The sequence below is a fragment of the Lissotriton vulgaris genome, chromosome 4_1 (genome assembly GCF_964263255.1).
Source record: "Lissotriton vulgaris chromosome 4_1, aLisVul1.2, whole genome shotgun sequence".
Taxonomy (NCBI): domain Eukaryota; kingdom Metazoa; phylum Chordata; class Amphibia; order Caudata; family Salamandridae; genus Lissotriton; species Lissotriton vulgaris.
The window spans coordinates 1,751,317,745-1,751,339,137 of record NC_141691.1 but is presented as its reverse complement, the minus strand read 5'-3'; the positions used below and the strand labels follow the sequence as shown (position 1 = coordinate 1,751,339,137).

Here is a 21,393-nt window from a genome sequence, read left to right as displayed (position 1 = left end):
CGCATGAGGCACGCATTTATGGATCGGGAGACCGCCCCGGGAAGGCTCTGGCGAACTCCATCAAACCCCCTTAATTTGCCAACTACGTAACTGCCATACAAGACACCCAGGGAAAAACACATCGTCAACTTTCGGACCAGATTCGCGTCTTCCAAGATTTCTACAAGACACTATACTCATCACATAGAGGTGCACCAATAGACCTACCTACATACTTAAGAGGATATTGCGCTGGCGTGGCTGGGGCCTACCCAACAGATGTTCCTGAATCTCGAATTAGAGTTAGACGAGATTACGGAAGCCACCATGACAATGAAGTCGGGCCGGGCACCAGGCTCGGATGGCCTGCCAATTTAATTTTATAAAGCTTACGCACCCCTACTAGCTACCATCCTAAAAAAGGTGTTTTACGCTGCACTAGAGGAGGGGCTCCTCCCAGCAACTATGCGAGAAGCCCTCATAACATTGTTACTGAAGCCTGGCAAACCTCCCGTGCAGTGAGATTCCTACCGGCCATTGTCCCTACTAAATTGCGACACTAAAATACTAGCAAAGGTTCTCTCGATCCGCCTCAATTTTTTAACGGAACGCCTGGTCCTCCCTGATCAAGCGGGCTTTGTGCCACACCGCTCAACATTACATAACTTGCGCACTCTCCATGCGGTAATGCAAGATATTGACCCACATTGCGAAGCAGCGGCTGTGTTTCTCGATGCCACGAAGGCGTTTGACTCGCTGGAGTGGGATTATCTACTGGGCATACTAGAACGTATAGGGCTCCCATATAGTTTTCTGAACTGGATACAACTATTAGATCATCAACCAACAGCTGTAGTGCTACTAAATGGGTCCAGATCCTCGCCGTTTAGCATACATAGAGGTACGCGTCAGGGATGCCCGCTCTCCCCCATACTCTATGGGATTGCCATAGAACCCCTGGCAGTGAAATTGCGGCAGCACCATAATCACGGGCACTCATCTACCCTACCCGACAGCTGCGCATATCCCTTTACGCCGACATGACGCTCTATGTCCACAAACCCCAGGAAAATCTTAACCCTATCCTACGCGAAATCACGAAATTCGGTTATATCGCGGGGATACAAATTAATTGGGCCAAGTCTGCAGTTTTCCCTATCACGGACGCAACGCAACAGCACCAACTTGACTCCTCCCTAGTATGGGAAATGGATGACCCAAGGTATCTGGGTGTGCAGGTCACGTGCCAAAGGGAGAGCCTTATGAGAGCCAATTACGGGGTGGCAATAGATAAAATCACTGACAATATTACCAAATGGCTGCGCCTCCCACTTTCAATGGTGGGATGCATTTCACTGATTAAAATGGTGATTCTGCCGAAACTGCTGTATTTTTTCACCAATATCCCTTACCACCCCAGCAAATTTTTCTTCCGCACACTGAATACAACATTGACACGGCTTATCTGGGGCGGGAAACAAGCACGACTCAGCCTTAGTACAATGACGTTGCCCTACCATCAAGGAAGTTTTGATGTACCAAACTTCGAGCGCTACTATGATAGCGCACAAGCCCACTTTGCCACCTATTGGTTTCACCCTCCACCATACATGGCCCACCTGGCGGTTGAGGGACACCTGCGGCCGACACCTATTGCTAACTTCGTATTCACCGCTGTGGGGAATAGGAAGCGCGACCCAACGACAGTCGACTGCACAGCCATGGCATGGAAGCGCATAGCCCGGTGTATGGACAGTCCACTTCTTTATTCACCTAGATTACCCTTACTCAATGACTCCCGACTACAAGTCACATGTGAGGCTATTGGACGCATGATGCTGCTAGGCCTTAATTACCGCACATGGGGGGTAAGGGGGGATCTCTACCGTAATGGGCAATTTCGTACACTAGACCAATTCTTTGGAGAACGCTCACCCTCAACCATGGACGTCTTTTTATACACACGGCTTCAACAAGCTGTTCGTGCGCTTAGTCCCTCCTTCCCGGAGGAGCATGCCACCCTTGCGCCCCTGCACGCACTCTTGCAAACAGAAGCCCCATAGCACGTAGTCTCGCTAATCTATAAACATGTGCAGAACACACCACAAACTACTCCCTTGCGAGCCAGGTCCGAATGGGACAGAGATTTAGACTCCCCGCTAACAGATGAACAAAGGGAAACCAGCTGTACGCAGACATTCCATAACCAATAACGCTCGGCTGCGCCTCATACACTAAGTTCTTACATCGGCTGTACCACACCCCGACCAAGCTCCACAGAATCCGACTACGGGAAATGGACCGCTGTGCCCGGTGTGGAGAGAACGGGGCGGACTTTACACACTTAGCATGGACATGCCCCAAGGTAGCCGAGTACTGGTTGCAGGTCTTTCAGACATGTTGAGCACTGACTTAGCGCCATGCCCGCGCCTGGCCCTTCTGAGACTTACGCAAAACGTAGAGACTACACACAAAAAGTTCTTGGCGATGAGTCTATTACTAGCCAAGCGACAAGTTGCCTGCAGATGGGGGAGAGGGCGGGCCCCCAAATTCAAGACATGGATTTCTACCATGGCCACATGGACGGACCAGTTGCAATCATACGCGGAACTTCTGCCACTTCAGTCGTGTCCAAAAGACATATGGGGCCCGCTAACGTCCTATCTCCCTCAGCAATGTGGAGAAGGGGAGAAGCTGGAGAGTGAAAACAATGTGGGAGGGGGGGACCCCCAGGCCATACAGGAATGCAGAGACTAAAAGGGAAGCCTATATGGCAATTGATGTGATAAATGTACAGTTCACGTTCTGTGTATTGCATGAAACGCCCTGAACACTATAAGACTGAGATGAAATTGGAACTACGGGCCCTCTGCAAGATGATGTACCTCGTTGCGTATCTGCGAGAATGTCTAAGACTTCTATATTGTATGTGCCCTGCATGCTGAGCTACCTAGGTCACAGGGACTTTTATTTGTTTAATTGCTTTGCTAAGCCATCAGATGTTGTTTTCCTTTGCTTTCTTCACCTACAGCACTGTGAACAATATCGGATATGGGTTGGGGAGGGGGGTGATTTGGTTCTAAATGGGTCTTATTTACTGCAATGTTTACTGACTTATGCGGGAAGGTGCTGATTAGCAATGCTGCTTGTCACTATATTATCTGATTGCATTGCACTGATGTACCGTATTTTTCATACAATAAAGGTTTTGGAAAACAAAAACAAAAAAAAGGTTGGCAAACAACAGAAGGGTCCAGAAGGCAGTCCTAAAGCCGATGATGAACCTACCAACCTTGATGATAATGACGTAGTGGTGATCGATGGGCACGTCCACTTCTCTCCTAAATTCTTGACTAAGTGTTGCTCTATGTGGTTCAGAAATTTTTGTTGTGCAACTGTGGTTATTTTGTGCTGCTCAATGAAAATATTTTGTCTACAGTTCCTTTGATTGGGGATTGCTGGCCACGGGGATTGCTGGCCATGGTTGTGGTGGGTTGCGTCATGGGGAATAACAAGCTTGGCAGGGATTCTGAGGGATAAGCCAAGATATACTTAGTCCAGTGATCCCTGTGAAGGACCATCGGGGTAGTGGGTTAATGCAGTTCACGGGGGACGGGTTAGTCTGTTAGTTCCCCATGCTGTGGCCTCGACTGATTACTAAGATGAGGAGGCCTGGGAGGCGTGGCCGGCAGCCAAAGAAAATGGCTGCACAATATGCGAGCTGCTGTAGCAGGGTCACAAACTTCACCTACCATCCCGCATAATCAGTCACGTTGAAGAGCATTTTCTGGTCTCTGACGCTGCAGAGAAACGGTGGGCTGCTTTTCCGACCCGTGCCAGATCCGCTTCACAGCGTTTCCTCGCGGCTGCTTTGAGGCCCGGGCCTGAGTCTGGTGGGCAGAAAATGGCGCTCGTCGCAGCCTAGCACAGCTGCGGTCCTATGGAGCTTGCAGTGCGGCGGGAGGAGCAGCTGCGGGCGACTGCCGTGAGGCACCTCAGGTCCCCGGAGGATTGGACCTGGGGTAGAGTGTGTCCTACTGTGCGGAGGTTACTCGTCCAGGACGCTGTGTATCTGAGCAGTTGGTGAAGGCAGGGGGTGGATATCCGGACTGCCGCTGCCTGGCCCAATGTGTGTGCAGAGTGGCGGCTCTCGGCAGCGCCTAGGGGTGCGACTGGCCGGCTGCCGTACAACAGTTGCAGGGCGATCAGCTGGAAAGGCTCGGGCGGGCGGAACCTGCTGTGCCTGGGTGCGTGTGGACAGAGAGCCTCAGGAGCGTCAGCGGCACCCAGGCTAGTGGATTGTATTTAGAGTCCCGCTGCGACGAGGGACATTGGTAGCGTGGCGGCCTCGGGGACCCTGCAGAGGTGAGGAGGCACTGCAGGGAAGAAGCCGGAGTTGGGCCTTTGGTGGTGGGTGAGGCGGCGGCCGCAACAAAACGGCGGCCTGAGCATTCGCTGGCGCTGGAGCCCAGGGTCTAAAGTGATTGGGGCTTGTGGCTCTATCTCCCCAGGCGGCATAATACTGATACCGGCCCCCATACACCTTGAAGCGCAGCGTCGCCTGCGGGCCTGCTGAATGGACTTTTAGGGACTGGGGCAACAGCCCCCCCCGACCCCTGGCCCGTCTCTGACGCCACGTGGAATTTGCAGGCCCTGGAAGAGTTGCCCGGCGCCAGCTACAGGTTGTACCTTGTTGTGGAGTGGACGGTGAGTGAGCCCGGGTCAGTGTGAGAGGTGCAGTGACATCACGCCCAGTGGGGCACACATGGAATCGCAGGGGGCTAGAGGCATCAAAAGGGGCACATAGGGATAGCCCGGGGGGGGGGGGGGGGATAGGGTGGGGAGGGGGGGTATGGGCCGTAATAGGGCACAGACGCAAGGCCAGACTAACTACAAAGACAAGTACACAGTCAGCATGGGACGGGAGGACGATCAACCAGGGGGGAGCCAGAGAAGCAAGACGACAGCCGGTGGGCCCGACCTATCACTTAAGTACATCATGTCGAGGCACCATGAAGCCCAAGCTCGATTCTGTGACTGAAGAAGTAAATCTATTGCGCGCGCACTTAGTTAAGATGTCACATAAGGTAGCGGAGGCTGAAAGCGGCATTGGTAGCTTGCAGTCTAAGACAAAGAGGTTGGAGGAACAAGTAGCCGCCATGGCCGCCCACCTGGAAGATCAGGAGGGCCGTGGGCGCCGAAATAATGTCCAAATCGTGGGAGTCCCGGAGTGCATGGAAGGCCCGTCAACAGACTGGTTCGTGGAGGACTTAATACTTAACCATCTTAAGCCAAAGCGCCTCTCTAATTTCTTCTCCGTGGAGAGCGCTCATCGGGATCTGGGGACCCAAGGCGGGAGCCCCGCCGCGCACCATTATCGCCTGCATCCTAAACTACAGGGATCGGGACGCAATCCTGCAGGCATCAAGGGTGTCCGGGGACCTGCACCTGGACAACACCACAATTTGTTTCTTTCCCGACTTCACGCTAAACGTGCAGCGCCAGGGGAGAACGTTTGAAGGGGTCAAGCGGGCCCTTAGGGATCAAGGAATAAAATACATGATGCTCTATCTGGCTTGCCTCCAGATCCTAGATGGCGACAAGGCGTTTTTCTTCGACACGCCGACCGAGGCGAGCGACTGGATGGAGGGTTGGCGGACCGTGGTCCACCAGAATGGCTCGAGATGCTCTGCCCTGGGCCATGCTGGTAAGGGGACTAAAAGCATGAACGGCCAACTACAAGAACCCCAATAGCTTGAGCAGATATCCCACAAGTGACTGCGTTGGTAACAACCTGGGGCACTGTTGGGGAAAGCTACGGGGAGGGTGATATGCCTCATAAGTCCTTGTATGTAGGTGGTGGTTGGGTGGGAGGACTTGGGGCAGCAGTCTCCTCTGTCTTTGCAGGACGGGGTCTCCTGCAGGTTTGGTGACTAAACTGAGGGTCTCTTGTACACCTCTGCAGCGTTGTGGGGAGAATGGTGTGAGAGGGGGGTGCTGACAACAAGATGGTGGCTCACTTTGGGTTCACGTCGGGGTCTAGGGGAGTGGGAATCCTTGTACACAAGGCCCTCCCGATGGTGGTTACGGGCACGTGGGCGAAGGGCTCTGGTTGTGTGGTGGCTGTGGCGGTCAGGTCGCACGTTGGTGCTTAGCTCCTGTTACATCTCGCCTGGGCTACACGCGCAGACTTATGTTAAAATAGGTGCCCATTTGGCGGACCTTCCTTGGGGTACTTTGATTTTGGGGGGAGATACTAATACAGTCATGGATGCGGACCTGGACCTTTCTGGAGAGAGACAAGGGCACAGGGGGAGGCGGGCTTGAGTGGCTTTGTTGCAGCACTGGGCCCCAGTGATATTTGGCGCATACACCACCCCTCACTACACCTACTCCGCACGGCACAGCTCTTTCTCTAGAATAGATCATCTTTTGACCCGGGAGGACCAATTGGGTGACTTTGTCGACTCCTGTATCATGGCCCGGGGAATCTCGGACCATTCTCCAGTGGGGGTTACTCTTAGAGGGGCGGCAACGACTAGGGCGGCCTTCCCTAGAATTGACCCATGGTGCCTCAAAGATGACTCCATAGCCAAAAAGATATGTGAAGGCTCCCAACTGTATTTCGCCGAGAATCAGGGATCCGTTGATTCCCAGTTAATCCTGTGGGAGGCCTTTAAAGCAGTCTTGAGGGGACAGGCTCAGGCGCGGATTGGGGCCCAGAAAAAGGAGGCACTTCAGGTGGAACATTGAAGAGCTCGAGCGGGAGACGGGCCCCCCCCCCTCGGTGGAGCATAGCCATGAACTTGCCCTTAAAGAGTGAGAACTTCGTGCGTTGGCGGAGAGTGAGGCGCGGACCTATTCCTTAGCCACGCAGCATCGGATTTACGATGCCAGGGATAAAAGCATGAAGTTATTGGCATGGCTCGAGCGAAGGGACCGTGAGCGATCCTGGCTTGTGGAGGTGAGGGGCGAGTCAGGATCATTGGTATCCACCAGGACTGAGATAGCTGAGGCCTTTGCGTCATTTTATGAAGGGGTCTATACCCTGGTATGCACCAGATCAGAAACGGACTGCGAGGAGTACCTGCGGGACTTCGCTTTGCCCACGTTGTCCCAGGAGCAGTCCGATAGCCTTGACGCTGACCTCACGGCACTGGAACTAGGGGAGGCCCTCAATGCCCTCCAGGCTGGGAAGGCGCAGGGGCCCAATGGGCTCCCAGTTGAAATATACAAGAGGCAAGCTAGTGTTGTGCTTGAGCCCCTCAGACGAATGTTCCTCAAGGCGTGGGGAAACTCCCGCCGGATCAGCGAGAGGCCACGATTGTGGTCATACACAGGGCCGGGAAGCCGGCAGACCAATGATCGTCTTACCGCCCTATACTGCTCCTTAATGTTGAGGCCAAGGTGCTGGCTAAAGCCTTAGCGATGACACTGCTCTCGGTTCTACTGCATCTGGTTCACATGGATCAGTCAGGATTTATGCCCCATAGGAGTACTAGGCAGAACCTGCGCCGCCTTTATGGAGTCTTACACATGACGGAGGAAGTCGGTGACACCCAAACGGCCCTAATGGTGCTGGACGCCACCATGGCCTTCCATAGTATGGAATGGCTTTACTTATTTACTGCCTTGCGACGATTGGGCTTTGGACCGGTCTTCAGCAGCTGGGTGCGTTTACTGTACACACAACCGGTAGCAAGGGTGAGTCAATGGCGATGTATCGGACGGAAGTTCCCCCTGCGGCGGGGCACCAGGCAGGGATGTCCACTATCCCCGCCCCTTTTTGCCTTGGCCCTGGAGCCATTAGCCCACTGGATCCGGAGGGAACGGTCTTTTTGGGGCTTAGCCCTGTCTGATGAGTGGGAGGAGCGTATATCCCTATACGTCGACAACATCGTCCTCTATATGGCCAGACCATACCATTCATTGGCGCAGGCGCTCCATCTTTTGGAAATATTTGGCAGTTACTCTGGCTACACGATCAATTGGGCCAAATCCCCGATTTACCCACTGTCTGGTCCCCCCCCGGGTTCCGTCGGGGTGTCCAGCATCGATAGTTACGGTAAGGATTTAAATATCTGGGGGTGTACGTTACTAGGGACAGGTCGGAGTTCTTTGTGAAAAATCTTGAGCCGCACCTGGCACGGCTGGCTTCGGACGTTGCCCAGTGGAGGTCCTTGCCTCTTTCCCCGATGGGACGCGCTGCACTCTTTAAAATGCTGTCGCTCCCGCGCCTCCTCTATATCCTGCAAAATACACCATACCCGGTCCGTGGGGATGTTTAAACGGGTATCTCGGGCCCTGAGAACGCTGCTATGGGACGGGAGACACCCAAGAATTTCACTACCTAAGCTACGGGGGGCTACCTACGACGGGGGACTGGCCCTCCCGGACGAGCAGCTGTACTATTGGGCATCTCAGTTGCTGGTCGTTAATGACTGGATTTATGGGGAGAGATCCGGCCTACAGGGTTGAAAGGTATGTCATGCCGGAGGGAAACTGCGAGCCCCTGCTGTACTCGCAGAAAAAGGAAAATGAAGATCTGTCCTTGCACACTGGGGCGGTGGTTCATTGTTGGAGAGAGGCCAATAAATATTTGGGGTGGGCAGGCACTGTAACGGGAAGGACCCTGCTCTTGACAGGAGATCTGTTGACGGAGGTGAAACGACTAACAGGTTTTAAGGGGTGGAAATTGATTGGGATTGACTATCTTGGGGATGTCTGAAGGGGGAGTGCCCCTAGAACCTTCGAATATCTCAAAAAGGAGTATCAAATGCATGATTCACAACAGTACCATTACCTTCGCTAAGTGCATGTCCTACGCACGCATATAGGCGCAGACACCTCGGTCTCAGAGTACTAGCCCATGGAAGACAGGCTCCTGCTAGATCCCATTTTAGAGAAAACCACGGCCACTATTTACCGTAAACTCATTAATACTATGCCTGATCCATTGGTGTCTCTGAGGGCTAGAGGGGCAGAAGATATTGGAGACCTGGCAGACGGCGACTGGCAGGACGCCCGGCAAAGTCCCCCTGAGGTGGCGATTCGGATTCGGTTCCGCGTGGTCCAACTAAAAATCCTCCATCGGGTGTATTACCCACGCATTCACCTGTTGGCTTGGAGCAGGAGTCTGTGCCCGGGGGTGTCGCGGGGAGGGCTCCTTTTTCCATATTCTTTGGGACTGTCCTTACATTGTGCAGTTCTGGACTAGGGTGGCACATACAATGGAAACTGTGGTGGGCGCACCGGTCCCTAGGTGGTTTTTGCTTATGATTAAGGGTCCGACGGACTGGACACGCTGCGCTGAGATTTGGCTGGCCCTATTGGCTGGAGTGGCCAAGAGGAATATTACGAGCTTATGGGAGGGTGCAGGAGCCCCAAAATGGGACCAGTGGCAGCGAGACCGGGACTGGTGTCAAAGGGCGGAGGAGACAGTGTACAAAGCTAGGAGGAAGGTCTGGGGTCCCTGGCGCAAATACAGAGCCCAGAGGGGGAGGGTGGGACAGGACTGATCAGCATTGTTGTTCCATGGCACTGTATTGTTTGCTTTCCAATGTGAACTGTGTTGGTATCCATGCACATGCCTTTTATACATTTTTTCTGTATTTGCTGAGTCACTGACCAAAGTTAATAAAAAGATTTATAAATAAAACAAAAAAAAAAGATAAGGCCTGTCTAGTAGCTGGGGGAGGCTGGTCACACCAGGGTCCCTCCTAGCTGTCTAACCCTATTGCCGTTGTGAGGTGGCTGGCTCTGATGTTTTGCTGGGAGGGTTGTTGTTATTGCGGATGGCTATTAAGTGCATTCCAGTCTCACGTGATTTGCTTATGCATGTTCTTTCCTTTTTTGTTCTTTGGGTCTCTTCTGCATGAGGCGTTCTGATGGGCTCTCTGAGACGGGAGGGTTACAGGATCCGGGAATTATAAGTATTTCCTGAATGTTACTGATTGTAACGACTGAAGCTTTACGTTTGATGTTTGGTAGTACGGCAGGGGGTTAACTAGTGGGATATCGCTGGGGACCATCCGCCCCAATGCGTTACATGCTGTATTTTCTGCATTTCTGGGGGTTTGTTGTTGCTTATGTTTGTTCGATGTGCAAATGTCCTTTTGAGACAGGGTGGGATGCTATTTGCCTTTGCTTAGTTGGGGTATGCAAGGCGTGGGGTGGTATTGGGGTTTTATGTGGTATTTTTCCATTTTGCAGATCACGTCTTTATTTCCCCTTGTTGAGCAGGGTAGATTTTGTGGTATTACAGGGTGGGAGCTATACTTTTACTCATTCATTGCATGTCAACCACGCACAACAGCCAGAGTTGTATTAAACGACTGAACCTCATGACATGGAATGTCAGGGGCATAAATGATCACAGAAAGGTGCGTAAAATACCAGTCTACTTAAAACAGAGGGAGGTCGACATTGCTTTGCTTCAGGAGACGCACCTTCACCCTGGCTGTGAGTTACTGACCTGCTGTCTATTAACGAGAGCCTTCCATGCTGCGTGTTTTACTTCCCACTCTAGGGGGTTGATGACCTGGATTATTCCTAAGTCGGGACTCCAAATAGAACACTGTGAAACTGACCCAGCTGGTAGTTATGTTATATCCCGTAGTTATAGTATAGTAAAGAGCTGAATTTCCTTAGTGTTAATTCCTACAGCCCGAATTATGATTACCCACAGTTTTACCAGTCCATCTTTAGGTTTCTTAAAGATTGTTATCTCTTCCCGCTGCTATGGGTGCGATTTTAATTGTGACTTAGATCTAGCTGTTGACCGCTCAAGAGGCAAAGTACAACAGCGTGTCCCATCTGGGAGACGTCCCCTAGTCACAGCTCATATTACCCCAAAGGGGTGTCCTCAATTAATGATGAATTCCAATTAATCCCAATATTTGTTTAGTTCACATTCATTTATTTTTCTTATTTTCAAGAATTTCTTCATTCTCATAAATTCATTATCAATTCCAATTCCAAACAAATTAAGTTGATTCACATCCTTATAACATATCCATAATCCAATGCATTTCGGCTGCTATTGAGCCTTCATCAGGGATATAGGTCTATAATCAAAAAGATATAATACATGAGGTAACAGAAACTAGAAATTCCACATTTAGTGAATTTACAGAAAAAGAACTATCTATCAAATACAGAAATAGTGAAAAGGACAACACCCCCAGTAATGAATATCAAAATAGCTTAAACCTAATAGACCAAAATTGAATCACCCGTGACATAATGAAGGAACAGTGGAAAATAAATTCATACAAGTCGAATATAATCGCAAATTCTTATCCTATAAATGACCATAGAATGTCTAAAGATATAACAACAACAAGATAGTCATCGAATTCAAATATGGTAATTACGCGCTCATCTTATATCCAAGCGTTTCAAAAGTTATTTACGCGCCATCGCAGTTATCACCCAAGATTTAAAAAGTTATTTAAACAGTGGCAAATACGATGAAAAAGGAACAAATTGTTCCTATAATCTTAACAAGTTCTTAATCGTTAACTTACATAAGTAAGAAGCAGTAACGCATCAAGTATCCGTTCAAAAATGTTGCTCGAGTGTAAAGTCAGTCGGCGTTTTAACTCACGATTAGAAGTTAATGCTGTAACATAAAGGAAGGACTAACGTTCTAGCTGTGAGGATGAGTGCCATATTGGAACTATGTAAACAGCCTAAGGAAGCATTCATAGTTTAAGAATTTGCAGCATATATTACATTCCAATGATACAACCATACAACGTAATCAAAGTGAACAATGTAAAAAATAAATAACTTGGGAAAATTGAAAAAAACGTCTGATCGCGGTCAATCATTGGCATGTCTAGCAAGTACATTGTCAATAAAGTTAATTTAAAGTTTAGATTCTATAGGTAACAACTAAATTCAACCCGGTCATTCATCCCATTGGGCTTCAGAGTGTCTAATTTGTAAATCCAAAAGTTTTCACGTTTCAAAAGTAATTTGTTATTATCAACTCCTTCATGTTTAGAAACAGTCTCCAAGATCAAAAATCTCAATTGGCTGATATGTGCAGCTTCCTGAAAATGGATAGCAACTGTAGATTTTGTGGATTTGTTGCGAATGTTAGATTTGTGCTCATTCAAGCGAACCTTCATTTTACGCTCTGTTTTTCCCACGTATCCTTGTCCACAAGGACATTTCAGTAGATAAATAATGTTCGTACTGTCGCAGGTAGCATTGACTCTCAGTTTGATGTTATAACCTTTGCTTGGGTGTGTCGTGACGTTTCCTTTTATTATACAGTTGCAATGACTGCAATTATAACAAGGCAATGTTCCTTTAAAAGTCTGATTTTCACTCAGTTCCTGGGCCCTAGTTAAACTTCCTAAATTGGGAGATCGTTGATAGGCAAAAAGTGGTAATTCATTGAATATATTGTTAAAATCCGGTTCTTGAGATAACAGTATCCAGTGTTTTTTTAACAAATTTTTTAAAGGTACTCAAGAGGCCCACCTCGACACCAGTCTGCTGCTGCTAAGGCCATTGCGGATATTTCTTTACAGTTACAAATGGTTGACGTTTGGAGGGGTAGATCCAATGTTAGGGGTGGATTTACACATTCAGCGCACCATGATAGTCACACACGCATAGACTGTTGGCTCATCTCGCAAGTGCTACTGTCCAAGGTTCAGGGTTGCCTGGTGCTTGCTCGGTCATTTTTGGACCACTCTCCCATCCTGCTGGCCATTATGGTGCCTTCGCGAGGTCCTCCTCCTTTCTTGTGGAGGAACCCCCCCCCATATTCGTTACTAGACACAATCTTTAAATCTGAGCTACATGATGCAATTGCTGAGTTCTTTGCCATTAACAAGCCAGACAGCTGTGCTGCTGCCTATTAGGCTTTGACCTAAAAAGGACCCTTCCCACAGCAATCCATATTCCTGCCAAATTTCAAGTAAATTCATTCAGCCATTTTCTCGCTAATTCGGTTTTAAAAGTCTATAAAATGGATTGGTGGACAAATGTGTTTTGTCCCCCTCACTTTTATCCTTTGCGTCTCCCTCTCCGCCCCCAGCGTCTCCCTCTCCGCCCCCAGCGTCTCCCTCTCCGCCCCCAGCGTCTCCCTCTCCGCCCCCAGCGTCTCCCTCTCTCCCATCTCCCCAGCGTCTCCCTCTCTCCCATCTCCCCAGCGTCTCCCTCTCTCCCCAGCGTCTCCCTCTCCCCCCCAGCGTCTCCCTCTCTCCCATCTCCCCAGCGTCTCCCTCTCTCCCATCTCCCCAGCGTCTCCCTCTCTCCCATCTCCCCAGCGTCTCCCTCTCTCCCATCTCCCCAGCGTCTCCCTCTCTCCCATCTCCCCAGCGTCTCCCTCTCTCCCATCTCCCCAGCGTCTCCCTCTCTACCATCTCCCCAGCGTCTCCCTCTCTACCATCTCCCCAGCGTCTCCCCCTCCCCCCCAGCGTCTAACTCTCACCCCCAGCGTCTCCCTCTCCCCCCCAGCGTCTCCCTCTCCCCCCCAGCGTCTCCCTCTCCCCCCCAGCGTCTGCCTCTCTCCCTCCCGCCCCCAGCGTCTCCCTCTCCGCCCCCAGCGTCTCCCTCCCCGCCCCAGCGTCTCCCTCCCCGCCCCCAGCGTCTCCCTCCCCGCCCCCGTCTCCCTCCCCGCCCCCAGCGTCTCCCTCCCGCCCCCAGCGTCTCCCTCCCCGCCCCCAGCGTCTACCTCCCCGCCCCCAGCGTCTACCTCTCCGCCCCCAGCGTCTCCCCCCAGCGTCTGCCTCTCTCCCTCTCCCCCCCAGCGTCTCCCTCTCTCCCCCCAGCATCTGTCTCTCTCCCCAGCATATGCCTCTCTCCCTCTCCCCCCCAGCGTCTCCCTCTCCGCGTCTCCCTCTCCGCCCCGCGTCTCCCTCTCCGCCCCCGCGTCTCCCTCTCCCTTTCCGCCCCCGCGTCTCCCTCTCCGCGTCTCACTCTCCGCCCCCGCGTCTCTCTCCGCCCCGCGTCTCACTCTCCGCCCCAGCGTCTCACTCTCTGCCCCCGCGTCTCACTCTCTGCCCCCGCGTCTCACTCTCCCCCGCCGCCCATTTAGATGTTAATGAGGCTTTGTTCACATCTTCTTAGCGCCCCTGCAGCTCCACTCTGACTGTGGCTGGAATCGCACGGCCCCCACAGAGCAGTACCGGCGGTGTTTGCTGACACCAATGATAATCGTTCCATGCCCAACACTGCCCAAAGTCGTCTAAGCCAGGCAGAGTGGTCCAGGACTTTCTTGGATCCCCAGTTAGTTAACAACTCTAGACATGCGGCGGTCAGGGCTACGGCTGTCTGTCTCCCTCTCAAGGAGCGCAAAGGGAAGGTCACGCGGTTGGGGAGGCCTAGCACTATTGTACGAGGGGAAGCCTAGAATGTCCGTGTCGAAGGAGTCATTGATGTCCTTGTGAGGAAACGATGCCGGCGAAGGACGAGGACTCACCCCTCTCTTCTGCATTCTGTCCGAATATCAATGAGGAACCTAAAGAGTTAATGAAAACCCCTTCCTCCTCTCCACAGGAAACCAAGGAGAAGGACGGGAAACCTAACAAATGGCATGAAAGGAACCAGCCAGATAGGGCGGGACAACCAACTTTAAGGGAGGAGACGCTGAATGGAGAGGCGCGTAGCAGAAGGAGGAACCTGGAAGACGCCACGGAGTTGAAGCAGACGGAGCAGCGGGTGAAGAAGGAGCCCCGGGCGGAGCCAGAAGATTAGGAAATCACGGACAGAATCGAGGTCAACAGGAAGGACGTGGAGAGCTGGTCCGAAGACTGGTGGACGCCCCCGGAGGATGCGGAAAAGCCGCTGCAACTCTAGAGAGTTGCAGCAGACGCGGTGAGTGGTCGCACAGGGAAGGGAGGTTTGGAAGGGAGCACCGGGGAGGAAAGTAACTCGGGGCACCACCCTTACTAGTCATATCCCGACGCCCGCATGGGCGTACCATCCCCGCACTTACCCCCCCCTTCTCATCCTCGTCACTCCATAGACAATAGGCCTATATTGCCGCTGCCTCAAATCCGTATTCCCCTAAGTAGCGTGTGAGAGGGGACTCGGACAGCTGTAGTGAAAGAAGGGAGTACGCCCCATAACTCAGCCACCTTTGTGCTCTGTAAAAGAAGCCTAAAGTAGACAATATTTCCTCGACAGAAGGAGGATTCAAGAACAAGTTTTGCTCACTAGATATTTTCTTTATCTTGATTTCTGACCTGGTGCACTTCGGTTGTGGTGACGATAAACCTTATAAGAGACCCTACAGTCCACTGACCGCGCTTTCCTTCTCTTTGAGACTGCCGGGACAGCTGACACCAGACTTGAGCGAACGAAGAGGAGAGCGATAAATGGAAAATCCACCCCAGATCTCAACCACCTGTGCTGAACAATCCCACATTCATTGGACCATCCATACTGTGGACACCTACCACCATAAAACAACTTGTAAAATTCCTTAATAAAATCTCACCATTCAACCAACACTCCGGCCTCCTAGTATCCATTTCCTCCCATCTCTCCGACAGTCCTGTAATATTAGGTCCCAGTATCGCACTAGCTTGGGGAAATGTCAAAATGTCACAGAATATGCACTAGGGACCCAGGCTAACCACAGCCCCGCCAGCTCTTTATTCCAGTGATTGAGTCGTGCCGGAGCTAAATAACAATACGCGGCCACCTTATATGCCGCTTCCGTACCTGAAATGTCATGTGCCGTGCTCTGTTGAAGATGTCCTGCCACTTTTGGCTTGTGAGGTGTCTGCCTAATTCTTCCCCCCACCTTAACTGTCCCTTGGTATTTGCAAGAGAGGTGCCCGAGGAAAGGAATGCGTATATTTCTGATATAAGGCAGTTATCTTTAGCTAGTAACGAGCCACTTTTCAAATGGTGCTAACCGTCGCGAGACCCTGGGTCTCACTTCTAACGAGGATACCCAGTGCTGCACTTGTTGGTACATATAGCAGTCTGCCGCTGGGATTGCATAGTCCGCCTGAAGCTGATCGAAAGGGAGGAGTCCCTCCTGATCGGAAAGGGAGTCCACCTTTTTACAGCCCATCTCATGCCATCGCTACATGGATTCGGTTTTACACCCCGGCGGGAAATCCAGGTTGTCAATCAGCGGAGTCCAAGAAATGTAAAAGGTTAGGATTTACACCCACGTTAAGTTATGCTTTAGAGTATATACCAATATCAAAATGATCTTGTTTGAACGTGTATGAAAGAAAACTTATTTAGAGATTTAGCACAGCAAGTTCTGCGATTTCAATCAAGGCTTTACATCTTGCATTTGGCCTCATTAGCACCTTTGCATATACAATAGCAAAAGCTAGGAGAGTGGCGTATAATAGAATTCATGCAAAAAAAGGCCCTCTCAGATAATTACTGAAACCCGAATTATCCTTAGTCCAACATAGAATTATACTTTTGGAGTAAATCTACAATTAGTACCATCTAAATCTGACTGTTTAATAAGACTCTTTGATTCCTGGTCTCTTGGAAAGATGCAATTATAGCATAAAAATGCCTTATCAAGATTGAGTTTTGAGAATGGTGATTGCTGTTCTAGATTAAAAATGTATTACTTTTCCAAAAAGAAAATCCTGTGATGGAGCCAAAGCTATTTGTTCCCGTCTTCAGACAAAAGCATAAACGGTTAATACTTTTACTGGTCCTTGGAAACCTCTCTTTGAAATCTCTTACTGGTAAATGGGTTGATCAGGGGAAATATCCCCTCATGGGCCAGGCAAGATTCAGCTCATGTGGTTTTCTTCTGTCCAGCTCATGTTGAACCCTGTAGCCGGTTTTTAAATCCCTTTTACCATAGATATAATTTAACAACTATAAAATAATGTTTGCATTTTATAATCTCCCCTATGTGAATTGCCATTTACATGGACTTTTGAAGGTTCTGTTGCCATTTCTTCTTTTATTGTTGTGTACTGTATTATATATATACTAGGATGGTTGACATCATACGAGGTCGGAATCAATCTTCACAAATCTTGAACTTATCAAAAGAACCAGTGGGACACGAATGCCTTTGCCAACAAAGCGCTGACACCACAAAAAGTGCAATCAGAAAATCATGAACAAGATACTTTACATAAAGTGGGCTGAATAAAAACGTAGAAAGGAAAATAAGACTAATCTCTTTTTTTGAGCTATAGATATTTTTTTAATTTTTAAAGAGCAACACTTCATTACTGCCCTACGTTACTGCCATGCTGGTAACTTTACTCAGGTTATCGCTCCCCGATAGCTTCCATTGTATTATAGGTCGATTATTAATTCTGTGAAAGCGAGCAGTTCATTAATTTTTGCAAATAAAAAAAGCAAAAGTAAAAAACATTGTCATTTTTAAACGCCAACAGCTTTAACTTTAACACATGCGAGACCTATTGCATTGCAAATGCTCGTTTTACCTCGTTACATTGTCAGAAAAGGAACAATTTGATTATGATTTTTTCACGGGCCAGGTAGATTTCTGGAGTACCATGAGCAATATAGGTTATTTGAGCAAAATGTTATACACCTGGTTACATTTTGTGGGTCACACCGTACTACAGAGTGCCCCCATCTAAAGCACTGAATACAATTTAAAAAAAATGCATTACTAATTTTACATAAGATTTAATTTACGTAAAGTAATCATACGACAACGTGATTAAACTTGACAGAAGACCACAAAAGCTAAAGGGAAAAGTTAATCTTACCGCCACAGATATAAATCATCGGTTGCTGCTTTGGGGGCGGTGCATCCTTCGGGGGTTCCATATCATGCCCTTAAAACTGAAAAGTAAATATTAAGATGGATAAAATGTAACGCTACAAAATAGATATTCGCGCCAATTATCAGAATCTATAGGACGAGAAGATACCACGGCAGACTAGAGCATTGGATGGATGTCTCTAAAAGAACAATGGTTATGAATTTGATGGCGCGGAGGACAGCTACTGATAGGAATAGAAAACGGAGAGCCTATTTTCTGGGGGTACGTCAGTTGGGAAGCGGTTTTACCTCTCTCATCACATCCACAGACGCTATCCAAGCCTGTATTTTCGCTGCACTTGAGAACACCAACACCGGATATCACTCGTGCGAACGGCGCATAACGACTTACGTCACGAGGCGCGTCTTTTTCCAGCGCGAGCACTGCTAGTTTGAGACTCCGAATGAGCCTCAACAATCAGAATTGAGCTCAGGTTGGCACCCCAGGGGCATTGAAAGCATAATGCAGTGCCGGGGCATGGGGATGTGTGGTTGAAATGTTGGGGCGGGGATGAGAACGGGGACAAAGATGCCCTCGCTCTGTGGGTTTAGGTTTCGTTGGGACGTCTCTGTGTGGTCCCATGCAGATGGGTATTCGGGTCTGACTGCCTCGTTGTCCAATGGAGTGAAAGTCCTAGTGCATACGAGCCAACCGACCCAATTCATGCTGGAGACTCCCGATTTTTATAGCCAGAATTACTTTATTTTACCTGTCTCCCGCCTGAAATTGTCACGGTTCCAATGCACAACAATGGACAAAATTCATGCTCCTCATTTTTTTTTCTCGAAATCTCCCACTTTTGATTCGTAAAATGTTGGTATGTATGCTATTGTAAAGTATGCCTTTCTGTTAGTGATGACAGGATACAGCCTTGAGGTTCAAGGGGTTTATTTAACACGCATCATGCTCAGAGAGCGCCGAGCCGATTAACTCCAGGCTCCGGCACTCGCGCTTCTCAAACTGGGATGCGCGCGCATCCACAAAATGGCGGCGGGCGCGTTGCGTCATCACGCAACGTGAGTCAGCTAGAGCGTTGACATTACATATCTCCCCTTTTTTCCACCAATGAAACAAACATGGAAATTTACAGTCCATCGCTCATATCCTAGTCCTGGAACCTGGATGGTCTCACCACCGCTCTCCCCCCGGCTCCCCCCCCCGGGTATGCCTTACCGGGGTGGCTGTAGCTTCTCTCTCCTGAGTCTCTCCACTACCTTCTCCATGGCTCAGTTCAGCTGGGCTCCCCGTCGACCTCCTTACACTCCTCTCCATCTCCATTCTGGTGGTACCTCTGCTGCCCTGCTCCTCGTTCGAGTCTCCATCTTCCGTGTCCACCTCCAAATTGGGGAGTTCATTTCCTTCATTGGGCTCCACTGCCCCTTCCAGCTCCTGCTCACCAGAGTTCCACTGTAATATTTTATTGCATCTCGCCATGCGGTCTTGAGACCATACATTGCCATTTCTTAATAGGGCGGCTCTATCATACACCTCCTTGACCTGAAGGGGTCTACTGTATTTTCTGTCCCCCTTCCTTTGCATTACCGCCAACTTGACTCTCACCCATTCGCCTTCCTCTAATCCAGTGTCTCTCACATTCCTTCGTAAGTTATAGTACTTGGCGTAGACAGCTTGTGCTCTCTCCAAGTTCGCCTGAACAACTGTTGGGGACCATTTGCTGGTTACTGTTTTCTCCTTCCACACTCGGTTGTCCTTCGTGAAAGGATCTCGGCCCCTCAGAATTTGGAAGGGGCTATACCCTGTTCCCCTGGGGGTGATTCGGTACGCCCAGATCATTTGCCATATTTCTTTCTCCCAGTCCTTGTCCCTCATTATAGCCGCCTGTACAGATCCCATCACCACTCGGTTAAAGCGTTCTACTAGTCCATTACCAGCCGGGTGATATATGGAGGTGTGTTTGGATAGGATGCCATTCCTCTCCATGAATTTAGTCCATTTTTCTGAGGTGAACTGAGGACCGTTGTCGCTCAGTATGGATTTGGGAATGCCTTCTCACACGAACATATCATTCAGAAACCTTAGAATTGTCTCTGTGTCCATTACTTCTTCCACCTTCACTTCTGGCCACTTGGAGTACCTGTCTATGAGGACGCACACATATTTCTGGGTTCCTTGTCCATCCAAGATAGGGCCCAAGATATCAATAGACAGCTCTTCCCATGGGTTCTTCGGGGAGTCAAATTTTCCCAACGCAGGTCTCAAAGGCTTAAGCGTTTTGTCCGCTCCTTGGCACTGGATGCATTCCCTGACGTATCGTTCAGCTTGCAAGTCCATGCCTGGCCACCAGTATCCCTGTTTGGTCCTTAGTTTTGTTTTCCCGATCCCCAGATGTCCTTCAATCAATCAAGGCATTTATATAGCGCGCTACTCACCCGGAGGGTCTCAAGGCGTTGGGGTGGGGGGGGGGGAGGTGGGGGGGTCTGCTACTGCTCGAACAGCCAGGTCTTGAGATGCTTCCTGAAGGAGAGGTGATCTTGGGTCAGGCGGAGGTGGATGGGGTGGGTGTTCCAAGTCTTGGCTGTCAGGTAGGAGAAGGATCTTCCTCCCATGGTGGCTCTTCGGATGCGTGGGACGGCGGCGAGAGCGTGGCTGGTTGATTGTAGCTGGCGGGTGGGAGTGTAGAAGGTCAGGCGGTTGTTGAGGTACTTGGGGCCCAGGTCGTGGAGGGCCTTGTGTGCGTGGGTGAGGAGTCGGAACGTGATTCTCTTGCTGACGGGGAGCCAGTGCAGGTCTCTCAGGTGTCCGGAGATGTGGCTGTGTCGGGGGATGTCCAAGATGAGTCGTGCGGAGGCGTTCTGGATGCGTTGGAGCCTTTTCTGTAGTTTGGCTGTGGTTCCGGTATAGAGGGTGTTTCCGTAGTCCAGTCGGCTGGTGACGAGGGCCTTGGTGACCGTCTTCCTGGTTTCGGTGGGGATCCATCGGAAGATCTTTCGGAGCATGCGTAGTATATTGAAGCATGAAGACGAGATGGCTTTGACTTGTCTGGTCATAGAGAGGGAGGAGTCCAGGATGAAGCCCAAGTTTTGTGCGTGGTCCGTTGGTTTGGGTGCGCTGCCCAGGGCAGAGGGCCATCAGGAGTCGTCCCAGACAGAGGGTGATGATCCAAGGGTGAGGACATCCGTCTTGTCTGAGTTCAGTTTCAGGCGGCTGTTCATCATCCATCGGCTACGTCTTTCATCCCTTCGTGTAGGTTGGTCCTGGCGGTGGCTTGGTCGTTGGTGAGGGAGAGGATCAGCTGGGTGTCGTCGGCGTAGGAGATGATGTTGAGGTTGTGTTGGAGTGCGATGGCTGCGAGGGGGCTCATGTAGACGTTGAAGAGGGTGGGGCTGAGTGATGATCCTTGAGGTACTCCGCAGATGACTTCGGTGGCCTCGGATCTGAACGGGGGGAGGCGGACTCTCTGGTTTCTACCGGCGAGGAACGAGATGATCCACTCTAGTGCCTTATCTTGGATTCCTATGTTGCTGAGGCGCTGTGCTAGGGTGCGGTGGCAGACTGTGTCGAACGCTGCGGAGAGGTCCAGGAGGATGAGGGCCGCTGTTTCCCCGTTGTCGAGCAGGGCACGGATGTCGTCTGTGGCTGCGATGAGGGCGGTCTCGGTGCTGTGGTTGGCTCGGAAGCCAGACTCCTTCGT

At 50.4% G+C, this 21,393-nt stretch overlaps 1 protein-coding gene across 1 annotated transcript in view; it reads right to left on the bottom strand.

Annotated features, from left to right (window-relative positions):
• Positions 1–18,087, bottom strand: part of POLR2K (RNA polymerase II, I and III subunit K) — a 30,454-nt gene extending 12,367 nt beyond the window's left edge. The window contains exons 1-2 of the mRNA XM_086967028.1: positions 17,990–18,087; positions 17,685–17,760 (exon numbers count right to left, since the gene is read on the bottom strand). Of these exons, the coding sequence (XP_086823154.1) occupies positions 17,685–17,745 (61 nt within the window). The 5' untranslated portion in view covers positions 17,746–17,760; positions 17,990–18,087. The remainder of the gene's footprint in view (positions 1–17,684; positions 17,761–17,989) is intronic.
• Between the last annotated feature and the right edge of the window lie 3,306 nt (positions 18,088–21,393).